Source organism: Rhinopithecus bieti, unplaced genomic scaffold, assembly GCF_001698545.2.
Source record: "Rhinopithecus bieti isolate Rb0 unplaced genomic scaffold, ASM169854v2 scaffold_10589, whole genome shotgun sequence".
Classification (NCBI taxonomy): Eukaryota; Metazoa; Chordata; class Mammalia; order Primates; family Cercopithecidae; genus Rhinopithecus; species Rhinopithecus bieti.
This window is the reverse complement of record NW_016807065.1, coordinates 125609-138265: the sequence shown is the minus strand read 5'-3', so window position 1 is coordinate 138265 and position 12657 is coordinate 125609. Positions and strand designations below refer to the sequence as shown.

Below are 12657 nucleotides of genomic sequence, written 5' to 3'. Positions count from 1 at the left end.
AAAAAAAAAAAAAAAAAAAAAAAAAAAAAATTGGCTGGGCACGGTGGCTCACACCTATAATCCCGGCACTTTTGGAGGCCGAGGCAGGAGCACTGCCCAAGCTCAAGGAGTTCAAGACCAGCCTAGGCAACATGGTGAAACCCTATCTCTACTAAAATACAAAAATTAGCCGGGCGTGGTGGCACGTGCCTGTAGTCCCAGCTACTCGGGAGGCTGAGGCAGGAGAATCGCTTAAACCTGGGAGGCTGAGGTTGCAGTGAACCAAGATTGCGCCATTGCACTCTAGCCTAGGTAACAAGAGCAAAGCTCTGTCTCCAAAAAAAAAAAAAGTCCAAACACACACATACATATATATATATACACACACATACACACACACATACACACACACATACATATATATAACAGGTATGTATATAAGACTGCCTTCCCACTCGAGCTATAACATCATTTCTCCCCTGGGCCTCCAGCCTGCCCTGCAGATTTCAAATTTGCCAGCTTTCACAATCTTGTGAGCCAATTTCTCAAAATAAAGTCTCTCCCCATAAATATATATTCCAATGAAAACAAGAAAAAAAAAACAAATTATATACACATACACGTGCATATGTATCTATCTGTATACACACATATACATTCTATTGGTCCTGTCTCTCTGGAGAGCCCTAACTAGACAGGGTTTTTATTTACTTGGGCAGACCACATATGAAGTCACAATCGTCAAATGCCACGTTAAGGTAGAGTCAGGAAATGAAAGCACCGGCCCTACCTGGTCTTTGTCTTCTTCCTTGATGGACTCATCCAGTTTGGCTCTTTCAGACTCTTCCTGAGGTTTCCGTTTGGCAGGGCTGTCACACAGTGAGGCTGACCATTAGTGGAACAAGACCCTAGGCCTCCAGCGGGCCTGGAGTGGACCCTCATTCACCAGGATGTTGAAAGAGGCTTCAAGTTTAATGTTTCTCTGAATGACAGGTTTAGAATGCTGTCTTGCCATCTTGTAAGTCCTAAGAAATCATGGGTCTAAACACTGATCAACAGCTGCCACTGTCAGATGTTACACACTTTTCTGATGGAGGAACACAGCACCATCCATAAAGTCAGCCTCAGACCAGGTACAGTGGCTCACGCCTGTAATCCCAGCACTTTGAGAGGCCAAGGCATGAGGATCACCTGAGTTTAGGAGTTTCGGACCAGCCTGGCCAACATGGTAAAACCCTGTCTCTACCAAAAATACAAACATTAGCCAAGGATTGTTGCAGGCACTTGTAATCCCAGTGACTCAGGAAGCTGAGGCAGGAGAATCACTTGAACCTGGGAGGTGGAGGTTGCAGTGAGCCAAAATCATGCTACTGCACTCCAGCCTGGGTGACAGAGCAAGACTCCGTACCAAAAGAAAATGAAGTCAGCCTCAAAATAAAAGTTGGAATCTGATCAGGCCTGTAATCCTAACTATCAGTTTATAGGGAACAGAAGACAAGGGGACCTGTGGAACACTACAAAGATGCAATCGGCCCAATCTAGGAACTACTGGACAAATGAATTTCTTCAAGTAAAGGGCAAGAAGATAAGAGGAAATCTTTAAAATCTGTGAGAAATTTTAAGTAAAATAGGAGGGAAGAAATCTATAACTTTAAGAAACAAGTCAAGCAAACGCTGTCTGTTTGCCACACGGCTTGTTCACCACAAAGAGAAAAATGTAAATACCAACTACATATCTGATAGTAGGGAATTCTTACATTTTATAAAGACATCAGAACAGTATTATTTATACTTTGGTTTGTTAAAAAGACTGTTTTGGCTGGGCACGGTGGCTCACGCCTGTAATCCAGCACTTTGGGAGGTCAAGGTGGGCAGATCACCTGAGGTCAGGAGTTTGAGACCAGTATGGCCAACACGGTGAAACCCCATCTCTACTACAAATACAAAAATTAGGCAGGCGTGGTGGCATGCGCCTACAATCCCAACTACTCAGGAGGCTGAGGCAGGAGAATCACTTGAACCCGGGAGGCGGAGGTTGCAGTGAGCCGAGATTGTGCCATTGCACTCCAGCCTGGGTGACAGAGCCAGACGCTGCCTCAAAAAAAAAAAAAAAGACCGCTAAATGTTAGCAATTATTGTAAAATATAAGTAATTAAAAAAAAGTTGTCAAAAGAGATCTTACTATCTAGAAATATACTAAACTATTTATGGACAAAGTAATCCAGGTGGGGCGGGGACACACAATACAGGGGTATAGATGAAACAATGGCTGTAACTTGATAACTGTTGGCACTAGATGGGTATTTCAGGGTTCATTATACAAAACTCATAATTGTGTGTACCTTTCACCTTTCCTATATGAGTAAAAACAGGTAACGTTTTCAGAAATGCTATTCATAAATGTCTAGTGAACAGAACTCTGCAAGATGAAAACCTATATAACATGGAAGACAGAATTGCCACGTGACCCCCTACCAATTCCATCCCAAAACAGCCGACCCCTAAAAAAACACAGCTGCCAATTTATCGTATACTGACCCCTTTGTGAAATGAGATGTAATGGTGGTTTGCCTGGTGCTTTTCCTTGTAATCCTGGGGCTAGGTGAAGGTTCAGCTGTTTAAAGAAAAAAAAGCATTAAAAAAAAAAAGCCACTGTAAATAGAAAGCCCACAGCAATAATGCAGTTCAACATTACTAAGCTATTGCAGGAAGCCAGGTTCTAAGGACTAAGCATCTTTGCATTTTTATTCTAGTCAATAACCAGCTTGCTAATGTCAGCAGTTAGCACCTGCCAGTTTGCCGAGCCATATCATGTCAGTTATTTGGGGGGCCAAATGCTAAAGAAGGCCAGGAAACAGAACCTCTTGTTAAAATACCAAAAGATGAAGTGGGCCAGGCACAGTGGCGCACGTCTATAATCCCAAAACTTTGAGAGGCCGAGGTGGGAAAATAATTCAAGCTCAGGTATTCGAGAACAGCCTGGACAACATGGCAAAACCCCATCTCTACTAAAAATACAAAAAAATTAGCTGGGCGTGGTGGTACACACCTATAATCCCAGCTATTCAAGAGGCTAAGGCACAAGAATCACTTGAACCCAGGAGATGAAGGTTGCTGTGAGCCAAGATCACACCACTGCATACAGCCTTGGCGACAGAGCAAGACCCTGTCTCTTAAAAATAAAAATAAAAATAAAAAAAGAAGGCCAGGCGCAGTGGCTCAAGCCTGTAATCCCAGCACTTTGGGAGGCTGAGATGGGCAGATGACGAGGTCAGGAGATCGAGACCACCCTGGCTAACACGGTGAAACCCCGTCTATACTAAAAAATACAAAAAACTAGCCGGGCAAGGTGGCGGGTGCCTGTAGTCCCAGCTACTCGGGAGGCTGAGGCAGGAGAATGGCGTAAACCCAGGAGGTGGAGCTTGCAGTGAGCTGAGATCCGGCCACTGCACTCCAGCCTGGGCGACAGAGCGAGACTCTGTCTCAAAAAAAAAGAGAAAAGGAAGAAAAGAAATAGGCCGGGTGCAGTGGCTCATGCCTGTAATCCCAGCACTTTGGGAGGCAAGATGGGCAGATCACAAGGTCAAGAGATTGAGACTATCCTGGCCAACATGGTGAAACCTGTCTCCACTAAAAATACAAAAATTAGCTGGGCATGGTGGCACCTGCCTGTAGTCCCAGCTACTCAGGAGACTGAGGCAGGAAAATCACTTGAACCCAGGAAGTGGAGGTTGTGGTGAGCCAAGATCACGCCACTGCACTCTAGCCTGGCAACAGAGTGAGACTCCGTCTCGAAAAAAATAAAATAAAATCAAGAGCTGGGTGCAGTGGCTTACGCCTGTAATCTCAGCACTTTGGGAGGCCAAGGCAGGTGGGTCACCTGAGATCAGGAGGTCGAGACCACCTTAGCCAACATGGTGAAATCCCGTCTCTACTAAAAGTACAAAAATTAACTGGGCGTGGTGGTGCGTGCCTCCATCTCAAAAAATAAAATAAAATAAAATAAAATAAGGCCGGGCACAGTGGCTCACACCTGTAATCCCAACACTTTGGGAGGCCGAGGCGGGCAGATCATGAGGTCGGGAGATTGAGACCATCCTGGCTACTACGGTGAAACCCCATCCTACTAAAAATACAAAAAATTAGCCAGCCAGGCGTGGTGGCAGACACCTGCAGTCCCAGCTACTTGGGAGGTTGAGGCAGGAGAATGGCATGAACCCAGGAGGCGGAGCTTGCAGTGAACCGAGATTATGCCACTGGGCGACAGAGCGAGACTCCGTCTCAAAAATAAAATAAAAATAAAAATAAAATAAAAATGAAGTGGCTGAGAACCAGACCTGAGCTCAAGTACTATCCTCTTGTTTGTTTGTTTGTTTGTTTTGAGACGGAGTCTTGCTCTGTTGCCCAGGCTGGAGTGCAGTGGCCGGATCTCAGCTCACTGCAAGCTCCGCCTCCCGGGTTCACGCCATTCTCCTGCCTCAGCCTCCTGAGTAGCTGGGACTACAGGCGCCCGCCACCGCGCCCGGCTAGTTTTTTTTTTTGTATTTTTTAGTAGAGACGGGGTTTCACCGTGTTAGCCAGGATGGTCTCGATCTCCTGACCTCATGATTCGCCCGTCTCAGCCTCCCAAAGTGCTGGGATTACAGGCTTGAGCCACCGCGCCCGGCCTCTCTTGTTTGTTTTTTTAAAAATTCCAGAAGAGTTCCTTTGCCTACAAACTAGACAGGAGTCTGAGAATAAATGTTTAGTTTAACCAGGCATATAAGGTCTTAGAAGGAGTTAAGTATTTTTAGCACTTGTCACCTGCAACCTCTCACACATGTAGTCATGTTTTGGGATCTAATGCTGTAACTTGGTCAAAAACAAATTTTTTTTTTTGAGACAATGTCTCTCTTGTTGCCCAGGCTGGAATTACAGGAGCCCGCCACCACACCCAGCTAATTTTTTGTATTTTTAGTAGAGATGGGGTTTCACCATGTTGGGCAGGCTGGTCTCGAACTCCTGACCTCAGGTGATCCAGCCACCTTGGCCTCCCAAAGTGCAGGGATTACAGGCATGAGCCACCGCACCCCTGGCTAAGACAAAATTTAAAGATGTACACATCTTAGTTAGGAAGTGTCCAGTAATTACTAGTGAGGACGTGTATACAAGAAAGGAACCTGGAAACACTGATCCAGGGTCCAAGTTTAACTGCCCGCTTATACGCTACCAAAGCCTCCTTCTAGGTTGAAAATGAGCCAAGTGGTGCCAGGCGCAGTGGCTCATGCCTGTAATCCCAGCACTTTGGGAGGCTAAGGCAGGTGGATCACTTGAGGTCAAGAGTCCAGACCAGTCTGCCCAACATGGTGAAATCCTGTCTCTACTAAAAATACAAAAATTAGCTTGGTGTGGTGCTGCCTGCATGTAATACTAGCTACTTGGGAGGTTGAGGCAGGAGAATCGCTTGAAACCGGGAGGCGGAGGTTGCAGTGAGCCGAGATGGCGCCATTGTACTCTAGCCTGGGCAATAGAGCAAGACTCTGTCATAAAAAAAAAAAAGAGTCAAGCTGGGCCAGGCGTGGTGTCTCATGCCTGTAATCCTAGCACTTTGGAGGATTCTTGAACCTGGGAGGCAGAGGTTACAGTGAGCCGAGGTTACACCTCCGTGCTCCAGCCTGGGCAACAGAGTGAGACTCCATCTCAAAAACAATTAAAAGGAATCATCTGCTCTTACGCTTAGTCTCTCCATCGGACTTGCTCCTCCTGGGCGTGCGAGGTTTGGAAAGGGGTTTGGGGGGACTGTTGGCATCTGCCATTCCCACTCTATGGTCTTCACCTCTTGCTTGGTTCCCGTTTTCTAGACGTCCATTCACTTCCCGGTTGCAAGCATGAGCACCGTTCTCCAAGGACAAATCTTTATTTAAAAGGGATTTGACTTTAGCCAGGTAGCCCTCCTATAGCAGGAAAGGATAATTTAAGTAGCAGTGAATGTAAACAAGTGTCAGAGAACAAGGAAACACACGTGTTTCCATCATCATCATCATCATCATCAGGCAATGAGGACAGCTGGGGATCTTGCTGCCTCGGTGGTCACAGACAAGTTACTAGGAGGTGACATTTTTCTAGAGGCTGGGATGCTGAGAACTGACTTACCTCAGATAATTCTTCTTTACGTAATTTGGTTTCCAAGTCACATAACTGATTCTTTATTTCTGTTTGCAGAAATTCATGCAAGAGATTCAATTTCTCCTTCACACATTCCTGAGGGAAGGATATAGGTTTAGCAGTCCCCAACCCAAGCTATTCACTAATGGACTAATACACATATTACTGAGCTGCCTGGTCACATCACAATGACTGAACAGCAGGCAATGCTGTCTCGGTCAAAACACAGTCATGAAATGTGTTCAGGGAATTTCCATTAGGATCATTTCACTCCTGTCTCCAAAGTGGTGAAAAATGGAAAAGCTGGAGGTGAGACGGAGACTTATCATGGTTTACAAGAATGATACTGTGCTTCTGTAAAGTGTTGGCCAGGCACAGTGGCTCACATCTGTAATCTCAGCACTTTGGGAGGCCAAGGCAAGTGGATTGCTTTGAGCCCCCGAGTTCAAGACCAGCCTGGGGTGACATGCAAAATCCCATCTTTACAAAAAATACTAAAAAATTGGCTGGGCACGGTGGCTCACACCTGTAATCCCAGCACTTTGGGAGGTCGAGGTGGGCGGATCACGAGGTCAGGAGATCAAGACCATCCTGGCTAATACAGTGAAACCCTGTCTCTACTAAAAAAAATGCAAAAAGATTAGCCGGGCGTGGTGGCGGGCGCCTGTAGTCCCAGTTACTCGGGAGGCTGAGGCAGGAGAATGGCGTGAACCTGGGAGGAGGAGCTCGTGCCACTGCACTCCAGCCTGGGCGACAGAGCAAGACTCCATCTCAATAAAAAAAAAAAAAAAAATTTGGCCAGGCGTGGTGACTCACGCCTGTAATCCCAGGACTTTGGGAGGCCGACACGGGCGGATCACGATGTCAAGAGATCGAGACCATCCTGGCTAATACGGTGAAACCCCGTCTCTACTAAAAAATACAAAAAACTAGCCGGGCGAGGTGGCGGGAGCCTGTAGTCCCAGCTACTCGGGAGGCTGAGGCAGAAGAATGGCGTAAACCCGGGAGGCGGAGCTTGCAGTGAGCCGAGATCGCGCCATTGCACTCCAGCCTGGGCAACAGAGCAAGACTCCATCTCAAAAAAAAAAAAAAAAAATTAGCTGGGCATGGTGGCTTGAGCCTGTAGTTAGAGCTACTCGGGAGGCTGAGTGGGAGGATCACTTGAGCCTGGGAGGCGAAGGTTACAGTGAGCCAAAATTGTGTCACTGCACTCCAGCCTGGGCTACAGAATGAGACCCTATCTCACAACAGTAACAATAAAAACACAATAAAACAGTGTTACCAGGACAAGTTACAATCCAGAGTAGATTGTTTAGGAACTGAGATTGGTTAAAAAAAAAAACCCCAGGCCAGGCGCAGTGGCTCACGCCTGTAATTCCAGTACTTTGAGAGGCCAAGGTGAGCAGATCACGAGGTCAGGAGTTCAAGATCAGCCTGGCCAACATGGTGAAACACCATCTCTACCAATAATATAAAAATTAGCTGGGCGTGGTGGCAGGTGCCTGTAGTCCCAGCTACTCAGGAGGCCGAGGCAGGAGAACTGCTTGAACCCAGGAGGTGGAGGTCGCAGTGAGCCAAGATCGTGCCATTGTACTCTAGCCTGGGTGAAAGAGTGAGACCACCTCAAAAAAACAAAAACAAAAACAAAAAAAAAACCCACCCAACTATTAGCAGCAAATTAGTGCTGACATTCACCAAGAGTATCCAAATTATCTTTGAAATCATGGGAAAAAGTGTGAAATCCATTTAAAGAAAACAAACCTCTTTTCATGAGCCACAAAGTGTGTCAGTCACATTTGGTAGCAAGAAAAATTTTAAGGTGGAGATTACCTTTTCTGTTAAGCTGTCTCTTTCCAAATCTTTGAGCCTGGGAGGAAGAAATAGGGGAGAAAATACAAACACTTGTTAAGCAACTTCATTTGCCTGTAAGAATATCACAGTTCTAAAGAAGTTTTGGACAGAAACAAGTTTAACGTATGAGTGTTAGAAAAAACTAAGCTGGCTTTTGTCTCCCCACAAGAGTCGAGAGTGTCCTACTGGAATGCCTAATGCTAAGAAGTCATCTGATCTGAACAAGCTTCCCCTTTTGGGGGTCATTTTTCTGATGACTGTGAGATTACACAGCAGCTCTGTAACAGAATATGTATATGTGTGTGTATACATATATATGTGTGTGTGTATATATATATACACACATACACATATGTGTGTATGGAGTGCAGTGGTGCAATCTCAGCTCACTGCAACCCTTGCCTTCTGGGTTCAAGTGCTTCTCACCTCAGCCTCCCAAGTAGCTGGGATTACAGCTGCCACCAGCCTGGTTAATTTTTTGTATTTTTAGTAGAGACAGGGTTTCACCATGTTGGCCAAGCTGGTCTTGAATTTCTGACCTCAAGTGATCTGCCTGCCTCCATCTCCTGAAGTGCTAGGATTACAGGCATGAGCCGCAGTGCCTGGCATGCATATATACATGTAATTTTTTTTTTTTTTTTTTGAGACAATCTCCTTCTGTCGCCCAGGCTGGAGCGCAGTGGTGCAATCTCGGCTCACTGCAACCTCTGCCTCCCAGGTTCAAGCTATTCTCCTGCCTCAGCCTCCCAAGTAGCTGGGACTACAGGCGCCTGCCACCACGCCCAGCTAATTTTTGTATTTTTAGTAGAGACAAGGTTTCACCATATTAGTCAGGCTGGTCTTGAACTCCTGACCTTGTGATCTGCCCGCCTCGGCCTCCCAAAGTGCTGGGATTACAGGTGTGAGCCACCAGGCCCGGTCTGATTTTTTTTTTTTTTTCACTCTTGTTGCCCAGGCTGGAGTGCAATGGTGCGATCTCAGCTCATCATAACCTCCACCTCCTGGGTTCAAGCAATTCTCCTGGCTCAGTCTCCCGAGTAGTTGGGATTACAGGCATGCACCACCATACCCAGCTAATTTTACATTTTTAGTAGAGACGGGGTTTCACCATGTTGGTCAGGCTGGTCTCGAACTCCAGAGACCATGCCCAGCCTATATATTTTAAAAGGTACCAGGGACTGGGCATGGTGGCTCACACTTACAATCCCAGAACTTTGGGAGGCCAAGGCAGGCGGATCACTTGAGCCCAGGTGTTCAGACTAGCCTGGGCAACATGGCAAAACCCTGTCTCTACAAAAATTAGTGGCTGGGTGTGGTGGCTAATGCCTATAATCCCAACACTTTGGGAGGCCAAGGTGGGTGGACTACCTGAGGTCAAGGGTTTGAGACCAGCCTGACCAACATGGCAAAACCCCATCTTTACTAAAAATACAAAAATTAGCTGGGCGTGGTGGTGGGTGGCTGTAATCCCAGCAACTCGGGAGGCTGAGGCAGGAGAATCGCTTGAACCTGGGAGGCAGAGGTTGCAGTGAGCCGGTCACGTTGCCCAGGCTAGAGTGCAATGGCAAGAGTGAAACTCCATCTTAAAAAAAAAAAAAAAAAAAAAAAAAGCTGGGTTGGTGGTAGGTGCTTGTGGTCCCAGTTAGTTGGGAGGCTGAGGAAGGAAGATCACCTGAGCCAGGTTGAGGCCACAGTGAGCTGTGACTGCATCACTGCACTCCAGTCTAGGCAACAGAGTGAGACCCTGACTCAAAAAGATACCAGGAAAGGAGTGACAGGTCATACAGTTGGGGCCCTTCCGTAAGGGAAATGACCTACAGCTCGTCTTTCTCCAGTTGGGTCTGACCACAGCCCATAGCAAGGTGTGCCACAGTATGGCCAGTGTCAGAATGAGTAGCCCAGGGCCACAGGACACTGGGGGAACAGCCAGTTAATGTTCCTAAAGGCCTGGTGGGGGGTGGTGGCATTTTAATGAGGATGAAATGGGGGAGTGAAGCATCTAGGGAAGCAAGGAGTACCCACACACAGGGCGGATAGAGGTGAAATTAGAGGAGGTGGCTGGCGCCTCCCCGAACAACTCATTCTTCAGGATGTCTCTAGCTAATCATTCCTAAATGTAGAACTGCCAGGAGTTTGCCTGGGAAATCGTGGTCTGATTTGATTACTGACAATTAGTGGCTTGACTCTTTCGGGGACAAAGAGGGAAAAAATAAAAGAACAATAGCCGGGTGCGGTGCTGCGGTGCTGAGTGCCTGTAACCCCAGCTACTCAGGAGGCTGAGATGGGAGGACGGCTTGAGGCCAGGAGTTCGAGTCCAGCCTGGGCAACATAGGGAGATCCTATCTCTTCAGAAAAAAATAAAGGAACAAGAAGAGAAGGTACCAAGGAAAGGGAGGGGAACACAGAGGCTGTTGTTCCCAGCCTGGGTACTAACTGCAGGCGTGGAATGAGAACAGGTCTAACCAGCTGGGTAAGTGTCTGTTGGTGGAGAGAAGGTGCCCCAGGCAGGGACCAGGCCACTGCCATCTCTGGACCTTCCCACCCAGCACCCGCACAGACAGGTGCTCAGTTATCACTTGCCTGAAGGGCAGAAGTGGCTCCTCCAGGCTGGCCTTCCTAGAGGGCAAGTACAGGCAGCAGCATGAGGAATGCTTTGCTGGACCGATGTCTTACAGCGGCTGCTCTGGGTCATGCGGGCCCCGATTCCCCACCAGCACTGCTCACATCTGAGCACCTGCTGAATGCCAGACCCTGCTCCAGGCAATGAGTTAAGTGATTAAATGTAGGTGCCACTAGGCAGGGACTTCCTGACTTGCTGCATGGTTAGGAAAGACTGCTCTGCAGGGCCAGGTACAGTGGCTCACGCCTGTTATCCCAGCACTTTGGGAGGCCGAGGCGGGCGGATCACAAGGTCAGGAGATCGAGACCATCCTGGCTAACACAGCGAAATCCCGTCTCTACTAACAATACAAAAAAATGGCCAGGCACGGTGGCTCAAGCCTGTAATCCCAGCACTTTGGGAGGCCGAGACGGGTGGATCACGAGGTCAGGAGATTGAGACCATCCTGGCTAACACGGTGAAACCCCATCTCTACTAAAAAATACAAAAAACTAGCCGGGCGAGGTGGCGGGCGCCTCTAGTCCCAGCTACTCGGGAGGCTGAGGCAGGAGAATGGCGTAAACCCGGGAGGCGGAGCTTGCAGTGAGCTGAGATCCGGCCACTGCACTCCAGCCTGGGCGACAGATCGAAACTCCGTCTCCAAAAAAAACAAAAAACAACAAAAAAAAAAACCACTCTGTAGAAGAGACTTCGCACCCTGCAAACACAGTGGTAATATAGACTGCATATTATATATACTCTATCAGTTGGACTCAAGGTGCTACGAGGTGAGACACACCTGTAATCCCAGCACTTTGGGAGGCCAAGGCAGGAGGATCACTTGAGGTCAGGAGTTTGAGACCAGCCTGGGCTACATTGAGAGATCCAGTCTCTCAAAAAGAAAAAAAAGTAAAAATTAGCCAAGTGTGGTTAGTCTGCACCTGTGGTACCAGCTACTTGGGAGGCTGAGGTGGTAGGATCGCTTGAGCCTGGGAGGTTGAGGCTGCAGTGAGTTATGATGGCACCGCTGCACTCCAGCCTGTTCAGCCTGGGCAACAGAGCAAGACCCTGTCTCACAAGGAAAAAAAAAAAAAAAAAAGATGCTTTGACATCAGGATTTCCAGGAGCACAGGGAACCTCTTCCAGGCAAAAGTCATTCTACCCTTGTAGCAACTGGGGTCCAAGGAGAGCCTTAAGTCAGGAGGGCTACAGAAACTGGTACTTCCAGCCAGAGGCACACATGCTGTGGTAACAGCATTACACTTGACTTCTCAGTCACTCTGCTGAGAAAACTGGAAGGACATGGCTTCTACCTCTACCAAGCCAGCCAGTCTCCTGATCCCGAGGTTGCCTGGGGTGTGAAGGACAAGGTTCAACTGATTGCGGAGACCAAGGTGTCCTTTGCAGAATGGGTCTGCTTTCTTTCAACCCCTCCTATGAACTGGGATATTTAGCCTGGCAAAGAGAAGAATAGAGAAACCTTCAAAACCCCTAGAATGTCTCATCCAGTGGAGACTGGATTTAATCTGCCTGGCCCCAGAGTGGCAGGTGGGATCCCAGGCAGGCACCGAGGAGCTGGCAGGAGGGTCACTGTAAAGACACCCTTCCCTGGTAAAACTGTGATGACACCAATCACACCTGTTGAAGCAAGGAGGGTCGCTGACGGCCAAGAAGGAAGTAGCAGAAGACTCAGAATGCCGGCTTAGCGCATAGCCTGAGACCCTATGATTCCTTCCTAGTGTTTCCCTCGGAGATGAGCCCTCTGCAGAGGGGAGGTAAGATATATATATAAACAGCTGGCTGGGCACGGTAGCTCACGCCTGCAATCCCAGCACTTTGGGAGGCTGAGGTGGGGAGTTCACCTGAGGTCAGGAGCTCGAGACCAGCCTGACCAACATGAAGAAACTCCGTCTCTACTAAAAATACAAAATTAGCCGGGCATAGTGGCGCATGCCTATAATCCCAGCTACTCAGGAGGCTGAGGCAGAATTGCTTGAACCCGGGTGGCAGAGGTTGTGGTTAGCCAAGATCACGCCATTGCACTCCAGCCTGGGAAACAAGAGTGAAACTCTGTCTCAAAAAAA

The 12657-nt window shown here is 47.9% G+C and overlaps 1 protein-coding gene across 1 annotated transcript in view; it reads right to left on the bottom strand.

The window, feature by feature from the left end:
• DNMT1 (DNA methyltransferase 1) overlaps positions 1 to 12657 on the bottom strand; it is a 67055-nt gene that overhangs the window by 42178 nt on the left and 12220 nt on the right. The window contains 5 exon segments of the mRNA XM_017880030.1: positions 770 to 848; positions 2518 to 2593; positions 5693 to 5912; positions 6112 to 6219; positions 7954 to 7990. Coding sequence (XP_017735519.1) covers positions 770 to 848; positions 2518 to 2593; positions 5693 to 5912; positions 6112 to 6219; positions 7954 to 7990 — 520 coding nt within the window.